Source organism: Myripristis murdjan, chromosome 15 (assembly GCF_902150065.1).
Source record: "Myripristis murdjan chromosome 15, fMyrMur1.1, whole genome shotgun sequence".
NCBI classification, from domain to species: Eukaryota; Metazoa; Chordata; class Actinopteri; order Holocentriformes; family Holocentridae; genus Myripristis; species Myripristis murdjan.
This window is the reverse complement of record NC_043994.1, coordinates 6,228,514-6,241,083: the sequence shown is the minus strand read 5'-3', so window position 1 is coordinate 6,241,083 and position 12,570 is coordinate 6,228,514. Positions and strand designations below refer to the sequence as shown.

Genomic DNA, 12,570 nt, shown 5'->3' with positions numbered 1-12,570 from the left:
GACACACAAGCACTATCCTCAGGTGAGACATTTCCATGTTCAAGGTTCCACAAATAAATTCCACCAGCATCAATCCTACGAATGTTGACATACCATTCTTGGAAAAGCATTCATGTGGAGTGCAAGAGCAACTTGCAATTAATGAGAAGGGTTTGTTGTCTTGTTCAAGTACAATTCAACAGGATGAACATAGAGGCTGTGACCTGGGGCCAACTTTAGGACCTTTTGTTCAAGCTTACCACAAGGCCATCCTGCTTCCAGTTTGAACAGCAAATGATCTTGGGCTAAACTGAGACAACAGCAAAAGCATGTTCTTCAGGATGGCAAGACTCTCATTCACTCTACATCTGTATACTATCATAGCCCGCTAGCTGCCAAGTTACCGCGACTTTTCGCTTGATACTCACAGACCAGGACATCTGCCTGTCACCCAGTTAGGACACTCATTAGTGTTTCGTGTTTTCCAGCCCTTCACTGACCTATAGCTTTAGTTCTGTTCAACAGGGACATCTTCTCCTGGATACCCTCCACCCAAAAGGCATGCATTAGCTCAGATAAAGAGAGAGAACAAATGCACCAAACCATATTTCTCTATCTGATCTGGAATTCAACAGTGCTAGCTACCTATGTACCCGGGAAAAAAATAAAGTGAAGTGAGGGTAGCATGCAGAGTAGGTGAAAGTTGGACGAGTACCTTTCCTACCTTTCATCTCCTCCTCTTCCGTGTTATTACAGCTCTCTGTGGAGCCCTGCCAAGAGGAAGGGGTCAAGAAAAAAAAAAAAAAGAAGGGGACAGAGAGAGGTGGGAAGAGGTCGAGCAAGAAACATGGAGAAAGGGAGAAAAAGAGAAATAGCAAGACAAAAAAATTAAATTTGCACTTGCGGTGGGGTTTGGTGACTTTGGACACTTGCCCCACATGGACACACAGACAGATGGACGGGTGGACACCTCCCTCCCAGGAGCACAAACCAGCCTGGACAGCAGCGAGAGGCAGCGCAACGAGCCACACACATCAAAGCAACTCATTACTAGTGAACAAAGTGTGCGAGTACATTTGAGAACACGTGACTGGTTTTCAAAGGAACGGATCCTGATGCCACGCTGAATGTGAGAGCATGTTAGTGGGTGACTGCTCTTCCAGAGGTGCCATTGTGCCATGTCTTTATGAGACACCTACTCTGAGTGGCAATGACGAGAAAACTGTAACAGCCTTTGCACACTTTGGAGCTTTCAATATCCATACTTGGTGGTTTTTTGCAAGCTGGTAAACTAAATTGAAACTGCAAGCATTGTAGCAGTCGCCTCTATTTTAGTAATAGCTAGGGTATTTGAAGACAGTACACTAATGTGCATGTGCTACTGTTATAGATGCTATGTGTAGGATTTTCTCTTTGATAGATCTCTGTGAAATTAGCATGATGATGCACTATGACCATGGCAAAAAATAAAACCTCAACAGCAGCTGCCCTGATGTGCTTGATCCCCAAGTGAAAGCCATTCCGGGAATCAAGAGGGGAAATAATGAAACATGCTGACAGAACGCAGCTCATATTAGCTATAAGTTAGCTTTAATAGTTGTTTTCACAGCAATATATATTTAGAGAAAATCCTCCACGGTTTACCTGTAAGCATTAGTAGTGGCTGGTGGCTAGTGGTGGGAAAAGATGCGGCTTACCTTGGTGCCATCAGCTGGGTTGTGCACAACAGTAGTCTGGGCTTCCTGGGGGGAAGTAGGAGACACTTTACCATGCGGGGAGGGGATGGGGAGGGGGCACCGAGGAAGATGCCAGGGAATACACACGCATTCCATGACTAAATACAAGGAGACAAATGTGCGCACACCAACACACGCACAGGCGAAGCACAGGAGTTACAGAACAGAGGCTGTAAAGGATCTGGGTGATAAAATAGTCACACAATGTCAGTCTGTCTTCCCCATGCCTTCATTAGATCAAGAAGCAAAGAGCAACTGCATTGTGGCTGATGGTATTGTCGTAGAAGGCCTCTAAAATGCATGAGAACAGCAAAGAACACCTAGAAGAGCTAGACATAGCATATTCAGCGATGGGGCCTTGACTGAGGAGGAGGGTTCTGCACTTTTGAATGTGTGAAAGTGTGAGTGTGTGTGGTGATGATCGACATGGTGATGGGGGGGGTATCCTACCTCTCCCCCTCCTCAACCTAGCCCCTGCTGCAGCACAAATGCCACAGAAACACTCATTGCTAAGCAGTTAAGGAGCTTCAAGTATCACATTGTTCTCAACACCGACCCATCCCAGCCACCCAAAATACAATGGTCTAAACCAGCCTCACACTATGGCCTCTTCTGATCCCCACCAGAATGGAACCAAGATCGAGTGACCACAACTTTAGCAAATTGGAAAATGCAGCCCCTTCTTTTGAAATGGAGTTAAGGCGGCTTTACACACAAGAAAAGAGCAGTTTGTTGAGGAAAAACAATCCTCTGAATTTTTTTATGAGTAGTTCAAGATGTAAATTCCTCGGTATTGTTAGTTTGGTTTTAAGCTTGCATTGATAGTGTGTGCCAAAACAGCACAGAACTGACGTTCATGTGGAGAAATCTATTTGAATTACGAAGGCTGAATGTTTTGCAAGGACCATGCAAGGTTGGACTTGACAGATACACAATCTGTCAAACTATTTCTCATTTAAATGCAAATTTGTGTTCTGGGATGTCATCAGCCCCAAGACCCTCATTCATATTCAAAGATATCAGTAATCTCAATCACTGATGGCTTTATCCTTTGATCCTTACTTTTAATTTTGTACATTCATATTATTTGTTTGTTTCCACAACACGATATCACAGTAGTCAATATCTTAACTGCTGCTCATACGCCTTGCTGGTCCCACAATGCTATCACCACGGTTTTTCCATCTTTCCTTGTGTGCAAATGCAACTGGCCATGCAATGGACTGCACCATTGAGCTAACTGGTGAGACGGGAGGTTTGGTATCATTTTGAATGAGTTGAGATTTTCTTGACATGGCGCCTGCTGCCATCTTTCAACCCTGGGGCAAGTCTTGTTCAGTGCTTACTGTATTAGGGACATGAGCTCAATCCAGTTAAATGTAAGAACAGAGAGGGGCTGCATCCTCTGCACAATTGGAATCTCTGAGTTATCTGCCCGTTCCAGCTCCTGTTTAACCCAGACGTGCTCATTACTTACATTTTACATCTCTAAGGCTGTCGTTATTTGTGGCAGTGGTACCAGCTTTGAGTTTTCAAGCCCACTTTCAATCAAATAGCAACAGCCCTGTGTTGTTTCAAAGACAAAGAATAGCCAATACTCAGGTGACACAGTCATACACACAAAGGAGTCACCTGGGAGAGGCTGAGCAGAACTTTACGGAAGTGTCTGCTGTTATACAGCAAAATGGAAGTCATTTGTCTACCTGTCATTGTTTTACACTGAGCAACCAGTGTGTGCGAGTGACCAGAAAAGGTCTGGGTAAAACACAAGCCAGAAGAGACAGATACAGGCTTAAACCAGTCTTTCAATTTGAAAGTCAAAGCTGTCGTCAGCATCAGAGTTTGCGATCAAAACAGATGCCAAGAGGCAGAAGGTGTGAGGACAAGAGAGAGGGAAGGAGAGGTAAGGAGTACAGAACAGCGGGAGTTACTGAAGAGGGAATGTGAAAAACAGATTGGAGGGGATTTAACTTAATTTAAAAAGATGGAAACAATGGAACAATGGCTTTAAAAAGCAACATGAGAGAAACCAAGTAGAGATGAGGTACCATTGGTGCTGAAGATGATATGCTGCTGTCTTTGGTGCTGCTGCTGCTTACTACACTGTTTTTACTGTTGTTTGCCTGTGGCTGGGGCAAAGAAACACAACAACACAAAATGATTTCTACTACTCTGCCAGGTCTAAACCATCAGTCATCCTATGGGAGTCTTAGGACTAGTGCTCATACAGGGTCACTAGATATCCCTAGACAGTAAAAGAAAGGACTCTTAAAATCCTGTGAGTGTGCAGAGGTACAGTGTGTCTGGATTCATCTCAAAATCCATCTGAGAGTCCTCTCCATGCTACAACAGCACACAGGATGTCTGCCTTGGGTGTTTTGAGAGGTTAATTGTTGGTTGCTGTATGTTGTACATGTTCCTTCAAAATTCCCCAACATTATAATCTCTGTCATCCATAAAAGAGCTGCCTCTTTTGATCATCAGGAATTTGAGGGAAAAGAGAAGTGTTCGCTTAAAAAAAAAAAAAAAAAGTTATAATGGCACTTAAATGTGAGTGTGTTGACATTCTCAGCATGTTAAAGTGTTGCTAGCGCTTTTTGTTTCAGTTTCTCCTGCATTTGTCTTGGTGTGTGTGTGTGTGTGTGTGTTATGTGTGTGTGTGTGTGTGTGTGTGTGTGTGTGAAAACTGTGTCACAGTGTTTGAAGGGCTCTTTTGAGTCTAGCTTCCCGGTGTGATGTCTCATTCAGCGTCTGAATCTAATGTCTACAATCTCTGTAGAAACTGCACAACAAAAGTAACATTTTTTTCCACCAGCAAAATACAGCAAACATTACCACATGCATTTTAAAACAATCAACATATTTTAAGTGTGGAATTCAAACAATTTCCCAGCACTTTCAACAAAGAGATGGGTAATCATTAACAGCTGGGATAAAAGAGAAATCACATTTTAGTTTAAAGTTGTATCTAAACAGCACCACCTTGTCACATAAATCGAGCACCAGCATTTGGTTGCCCATTTTGCAAGCCACACAGCCAGAATATGTCTAGAATGACAACCAAAGATTAACTGTCCCAGTCTGTGCATGCAGTGAAAGGCCTTGACTTAAGGATGGGGTTTTTCCAATCGTGGAGAACAGTGTGTGCGTGCATGCTTGAAGGTAGGTATGTTGCGTTTTTTCTCAATTTAACCATATAAAGTCAGCTGGAAAACAATACAGAAGACAGATGCTTAGAGTTGAGTGGTATGATCCATGTAGCTACTTTGTTTACACTACAACTGGAATTTAAACAAAGTGACTTCTACAAATCTTAGTCATCTTTTTCACTGATCAAAGTGTACGGATAAGATCGCAACCTGACATGATTTGATTAAAGGTTTGACCCTGAATCCAAACCTCAATAAAGAACGGAAGTTTGGCATTATGTTAAAAAGCATTTCCACCATCTGGTGTGTAGTCCAAAATCCGCATTCTGATACATGAATGGAGTTTGGAGGAACTACCCTAAACAAAGTCTAGGCTTCACAGAGCCTTACTAGCTATGCACATTTTTGTTCAATAAAATAAAACAACTTATATCACTGAAGTTTTATCCTTGAGCAATTCTATGTCAATTGTTATATGTCATATATGTCAATGACAACTGTGATATGAAAATCATCATCCCTTACTGTAGTCAGTTTCCCCCAAAGATGAGCTTCTGTCAGCAGAAATCAATATTTAAGTATTAAAAAGATCAAAACTCACAAAGGTGACTCTGGTAGATGTATTTTAACCCCTAGAGCGACAGTACATCTCATGGATACCTTTCAACAGCCCTTATTTTTGCCATTTTTCAAACAGCAGATTTATATTTTCCAAAGACATTTTAGACTACACACTCAATAGTGGAAATACTAATCTATGGCAATTAAAATTATGCAAAGTAAGGACTTCTACTTAGAAATTACGGCAACACTCTCACAGTACAGACAGCTGTGGACACCATTCTCAGATTGACTCATAAGCATAATAAGGGATAAGAGATTAAAAAAAAGGGCACAATAGCTAAACATTAGTATTTACTTTCTTTAACTAACAGGGATCCACTTTGAGGTGTCTCTGATTCTAGAAGTTTCAGATATTTTGTCCAACCCCTCAACAACCTACTATAAGACAATATACTCCAACAGCAGCAACAAAAAACAGAGGTCCTCTTTGTAAGTAGAGTACAGTGGTAACCCTACGACTGGTATTAAACTGAAGACTTGAGTCCAGTCTCAAATTCATTGGGTCAGCTCTCCGTTAAGAGGATTCACATTATATGAAAGATAGCCAAGAGTTTGAAAGGCAAAAACATGGCAATAGTGGAGGGACAATATTCTAAGCAGCAATAAGTGAGTGAGACCCATGCTCAAAAATATTTTCACATTTCCAGGTGATTGATGGAATCCATATTTCTCTTTCTGGACATGGTCACAAAATGCTGCCAAGTATATCACTGCATTAAATGGCCTGCGATGTATTTACTTTTTTATTGCTTGTAAACACCGGAACAAAATGGACCCATGTTTTGAAGTTTTGTTGCTATCTGAAAGCTGTGAAAAGAATCTTTTCCATCTGGAAAATTATTCTGAAAAATCCAGATTGAGGCTATAATATGCCAAATTCATCACAGGCAGCTAAAGATTATGGATAAAGCATGTGATCAAGCACAAAAACTAAGTTGGACTTGCATCCTCCCTTGAGCCTCAAGCTAACTGTAGGGGACGGGGAAAGCGTGTCTTATTGAATTCATAACTATATTCCATAAGAAAGTGAAGAGGTGTGAAGAAAGGGATAATGTCAATAAAAAGGTTAAGAGCAATGCGTTTGTGAGAGACTTTGCAGCTGCTTCTCTACCTATCTCAGACAACTGAATGCCCCAGTATAACTTAAAAAAAAAGTCTTTTGGCAGTCTCTGTGGCCTTGTCTGTCTACTAGGAACACACAGTGTATCAAACTGAAACCACTGAGTCAGACCACAGCTCACTTAACACTCTCTAAAGTACAAAATATCAGCCTTTCAAAACAGGAAGAGTGACAATGCTGTCAGAGCTGGTAAAGAGAACAGAGTGAGCCCTTTGAAATACAGGTAGTGCGATGTAGGACCAATGAAACATCAAGACGTAAATGAAGAAAGAATCTTTCACTTCAGTCCTTCTGAAAAGCTATATCAATGTGAAGGTAAGTGATGATGGGGCTACAATTAATACCACTTTTTTTTTTCAATTTGTTATTTTTATATTTTTATATTATATATATTTTCTATTTTTTCCAGGTGACCCTGTTCAAGTCAGCATTAGTCCTGGACTGCATATCCACGCCACAGGTTTCTCATTACAGCTACACTATGAACATAAGGCATAGTACAATCCAAATAATGGTGATTTACTGGTAATGTATCATATTACATAGGATGAAGTTACACTGAGGTTAGGGATTGCCCACCTAAAATATACAGCATGTCCTGAATCACTGCACCTACATGACATGCAATTTAGCAGGTGACCCGTTTACACTTCTGCCAATCGGACCTGAGGCTGATAATTACCTGGATTTTATTCTTTTTTCTTTTTTTTTTTGGATGCCTGTCCATGGATGTCTTGTACCAAGTAAAATTAGTCTCTGTATTTTAATATTTATTTATCTAGGAAAGGTTACCAGTGAATACATGCTATTTTTTTTTTTTTTTTTAACGATAGCCTTGGTCAATTTACATTCACACTTGATAACGTTTCAGTACAAGTTCAGTGCTCTACATGGTTGGTAACTGAGTTTGTCCACTGAAACAAGTGGAATGCCTTCCTAAAAGGAAACGGGATCTGATAAAAAGCCGAGAATTTCTCATCCATTTCCCTTGCAGACATTTTCCCTGCCAAGTCCATGGATTCAACCTGCTGACTCTTGTGCAAAACATCCATTATACGGTACTGTGTGACATCTTCAAACTGTTAGGCCAGAAAACTTGACTGTCCTCTACAGATCCTCTACAGGTGACCAAGACAGACTTATTATTTACTTGAAGGGGGGGAAATACAAAGAGTTCACAAAGACAAATGCCCAAGAATTGAAAAGGGGGGAAAAAAGATTGTCATACTGATGTTTACAATGATTCAAATGTCCCACTCTCCTGTGTGAATTCAGAGGAGGAAGAGGTGGGATCTGTGTGTGCTTATATGTGTATGTGACTGTCAGGAGTTGAAATGGTTGTGGTGGCGCTAATGGCAGAGGGGGATGCAGGGATGTTGGATGGAGTTGCGAAATCCAACAGAAATCTGACAAGACGAAAACTGTCACAGACCCCACTAGCATCTCTGCCCAAAAGAAAAACAAGACGGAGAGGAGAGGAAGAAAGGGTGAATAAAAAAAACGACTTCTCCGAAAAGAAAGAGAGGGAGAGAAAGAATGAACAAATGAAAGAAAAAGACAGAGCTGATCTCACCATCAAACAAACACTGGAGCTGGACTTCCTTTTCTGACAGACAGCAATGGAGAGGAGGAGGAAAAACAAGGAGTCATCGGGAAAAAAGGAACCAATCAAGATAGTAAAGAAGTAAAGCTGCCAGTTCGATCCCACATAGATAGAAAAATGAAACAACTGCAGGAGCTAAGACAGGAGCAAATAGGTAACACAGGGGTACTGAGATCCCTTGCCATTCAGAAGAAAAACAAGATTTAGCTGTAAAAGCAATCTGGGAGTCTTTTTTTTTCAGATATGAGTGAAATTTTAATTCCAAACAAAAATCACTGGTTGTGTATTGTATTCATATAATGTCGTGTTTTTATTATATTCATTTAGATAGTTATTTCTCCAGTTATGTAGTGAGAATTTTTGTTTTGGGCCCTTGATGATCATGGCGCTTCACTGCATGCATGGACGCTGATTGTTGATCAAAATAAAAAAGAGCACTGAGACGTGACAGTAGCTTGAATTACTGCGTATCAGAGAACAGGCTGGTGGTAATTAAAAAAAAAGAAGATATAAATACATATATATATACACAGCATTTTGAAAAGCCTACTGAAAATTCATATACTATACCCTCATTATCTATGTCCCACCTTTACCTTTAACTCATATTATAAGCAAGATAAACAGGTTACTTTATTGATGAGAGGGTCCATCCTTTTCGCTAAGCTACCAGAAACCTGCAGATCATACTTAAGAAACCTTAGAAGAAACTTATCTAAAGTACAAAGATACTGCCACTAAAACATGAGTTAAAAGAGTGACAGAGCAAAAAGAAGGCACTAATAGACAGAGAAAGTAAGTAAGAGAGAAACAGAAACAGAAAAGTCAACAAAATCCTCATGGTGGCTCAGAAAACTTACCTTCACACCGTCCGACTTTTGTTTAGTAAGCTTTTGCACGCTGAAAGACAAAAAGAGGAAAGATGGTAAACATGTAGTCTGAGAAGTAAGGTTGAGTAAGGTTTTCTAGGTCTGGACTGTAGCTGAGGGCTCCAGCAGATGGCTGATTCTTGATCCTAGGAAATATTCCTCACTGAAATCAATGTGTATGTCAGTAAGCAAATGTCAGTGGTTTCAATGTTAGTATAGCTAACACAAATTTTAGTTGAGGTCAATTGACCTCATTTTTCAACAGGTGCAGAAACCTCAACACTGTGGGAAGTGCTTGGTACAAAAAATTAGACAAAAATTTTAAATGTATAGGTATCTCTCAGTTGACTACCCCTGCACAAAGAACTGCATTATTATCTAATTTATTTATGCATGGTGAATACAACACCGCTGTTGGGAAAAAGTCTGCATGCCCACATTGGCGTATCATTTGCATGCACCTGAAATCTGACCACACAATGGTGCAACAAATTACACAGAAATGACACAAGCAGAAATTACAAACAGGAAACAACCAGACATGTTGACATGCATGCGCACATCCACACCAGCACACACACTCACAAACATACACTACAAATAAACACACACACACACACATACATACAAACACTCATATCAGTCTTAAAATTATGTTCCACAGATCCACCCTTACCTTCCATTGAAAAAGTAGGAAGGAGGGCAATGGAGAGGGCAAGATAAAAATATTTAATATCTGTATCTTCATATCTGAACTGAAAACGACAACTGCAGGCACAAATTTGTGTCTCAGGCTTATTTGTTCAACGGCAATCTTCAATCCATTTCACAAAGGTGGTGGGTTCATGCAATGAGGGTGGCTTTTGTGGATCTCATCAAAAAGGCTTGGCATGCAGCATCCACAGCAAACTCCATATCCCAGAGTGCATCTCTGCCAAGGAGTGCATTGAAGGAGAAATTGGAGACCATTCCTGGCTGGTATGAAATGTAACAGAGACCTCTGAGTTTGGGACTTTGGGATCTCTGCAGTTTCAAAACTAAAATATTCCTCAATATCAAACACTCCAACACACAATCCTACCAAACCAAAGAAATTCATGATCAAGGAAAACAATCCTTTAATAACAGTAGATCTGTTCAATGTCCATTGGATGATGAAACCTTGCGTACCAGTAGGCATGGCCTATGAGCGAGCAGCTCAGGCTGTCATGTGACTGACATTCACCAGTAGGGGAATTTTTGTGGTTTTGTCCACTCACACAAAAAACAACAGAGCAGGCAGGAGAGGAAAGAGAAAGAGAGGAAGACAGATAACAGAGGGCTCTGTGCATCCTGTGCATCTAGTTTCCCATGCAGTCTGGCACAAAGTACGCTCATACACATGCTTGGCTGGCTGCTTGTGCCAGAGCCATGCGGAGGGAAGATTGCAGCAAGCATGGGCAGGCATCGACTGGGCATCGGCCAAGTACTGCGGATTCAAACCAAACTCATTTGAAGAAGGAAAACTGGCAGTGTGATGGAGGTTGAATGCTGGTCCGTCTATTTATTTTTGCAATAAAAAAGGGTCACACTATTGTTCTGCAAAGGAAAACATACAGCCACTACTAGTTGCATTAATGTTGAGATATATAAATGCAGCTTGGTTAGGATTAACTGAAGTAGATGGTAGGGATCAGAGGGGCATGCTGGGTGTCAGTTAGTTCAATAGCTGGTGTGTTAGACACAAAGTTACATTTCCAGTCCCTATGGAGAAAAGCTTTGTTTATCAGAGGGCACTCGGCAGGACTAAAGCCGCTGTCAAAGTAATGTCAGATGTTTGTATGTGGTTTCCGTTTATTTGTGTATGTAAATCTATGCACGCGCATGCTTAGGTGAGATGTCCCAGTGCAATGATGTCCATTCAAAAGTGGTCCACCAGTGTGCAGGCAAGCAGGCAGCAGGTGGATGGACGGGGTAAGGTGGAGGTGTGCAAGCAGCCCAGGCCACATGCCAACAGACTGAGGACAAGGTTGGCAGTGCCAGGCTCCAGTGCCCCTCCTGGCGGACGTACCTTCCTGTGCCAGTGCGGCCGTGCTGGTGGTGGCGGCAGGGCTGGTGTGCTGCCGTCCCACTATTGGACAGAGATTGGATTCAATTTGGAGGCGGAGGTGGGGCGAGAGTTGGAGCCTCACTAAAGCCTGATCAGCTTTCACTTTCACTTTCTGGTTTTCTTCAAGTGTAATGAATTGTTCAGGTCTAGACAGTGACGACAAAATGTCAAGTTTCCTGGACAACAATGTGGAAGTTCAGTGACGCTGGAACCACAGTTCCTTTTGATCAAGCAGGCATCCTGTGCCTGCCCAGGAGTTGTTTCCTTCAACTAATCATGACTCAATCTGAAAACTTGAATTTACAGAGATGGGTGTCTCTTTGCCATCCCAAACTCTACATTAGAATGATCTTAACTGGTGGGTCAGAAATCCTCTCAATCCCAAGTTGCGTTTGCCTTGGATCCAGTTTCCTGAATCAGTCATTTTATTTCCATTCATATTCGCTTGCTAAGCATGCCTAGTTTAGTGTAATGCGATTCAGAGGTTTGGCTTGACTACTTTCCTCAGTGTAGATCATTCTTGACTAATTACAGTAGCAAACAGTTGGCTGTAATCCATAAGAGCTGCTTTACTTACATGAAAGCATGTAAACACAGGACTATAGCATTAATGGATAAGCTTTCTAGGCCACCATCCAACCCACAAACTGGGTGATCAATCAAAAGTGCATGGTGCTGGGGTGATCAAACTGCCTCCTAGAAATAAATCTGAGCCAGACCCCTGAAGCACAAAATCAAAACTGCAGACATAGTTGACAAGCAAATTTGACCAAGAATAAAAATTAGCGGTTCAGAGACTTTGATCCAGGCCGAAAAAAGGAATGATTTCCACAAACCAGTCGATGACATCACTGACGGCAGACACAGTTAACAGGAAAAAAAGCAGTGCTAAATGTCTGGCCTCTGAAAGTGGAGTTATCGGAAAAGTCCTTTAAAGTGTCCCAATGAATACTTGACTCTCAATCCAGGTGCTGGATTGGTGCTACTTGATTCTACAAGATGTGCATTTGGTGACCATCAGTGCCGTCCTTCTCACCTGAAAAGTTCCTGGACACCAACATTGTGGTAAGGATAGCTCCCTGAAAAGACACAAAACTCAGCATCAGAAGGGTTTGGGGTGAATACTGTATGCATGCATGTATGCATGTTTGTGTGGGGGGCATCCACACTCACTTTGAGTTTCCTCCTGGCGTTGAACTTGCGCAGGCATTCCACGGTCTCTTGACGGTGCATCATGGAGGCCACAGTGGAGCGTTGCTAGATGTGGAAGAGGAGAGGCAGCAGCACATCAATACACCTAGCTTGAGGGCAACAGTCAACCATGTCTATGCAGAGAAAAGGACACTGCATAGATTCAGAGAGCACTGGAGAACTCGGTGACCTCCTTGTTATCCATATATC

The 12,570-nt window shown here is 41.7% G+C and overlaps 1 protein-coding gene across 1 annotated transcript in view; it reads right to left on the bottom strand.

Moving 5' to 3' along the window:
* Positions 1-12,570, bottom strand: part of LOC115372428 (calcium/calmodulin-dependent protein kinase type II subunit gamma) — a 70,980-nt gene that overhangs the window by 8,904 nt on the left and 49,506 nt on the right. The window contains 7 exon segments of the mRNA XM_074933732.1: positions 704-749; positions 1,677-1,721; positions 3,764-3,844; positions 9,072-9,091; positions 9,094-9,111; positions 12,206-12,248; positions 12,343-12,426. Of these exon segments, the coding sequence (XP_074789833.1) occupies positions 704-749; positions 1,677-1,721; positions 3,764-3,844; positions 9,072-9,091; positions 9,094-9,111; positions 12,206-12,248; positions 12,343-12,426 (337 nt within the window).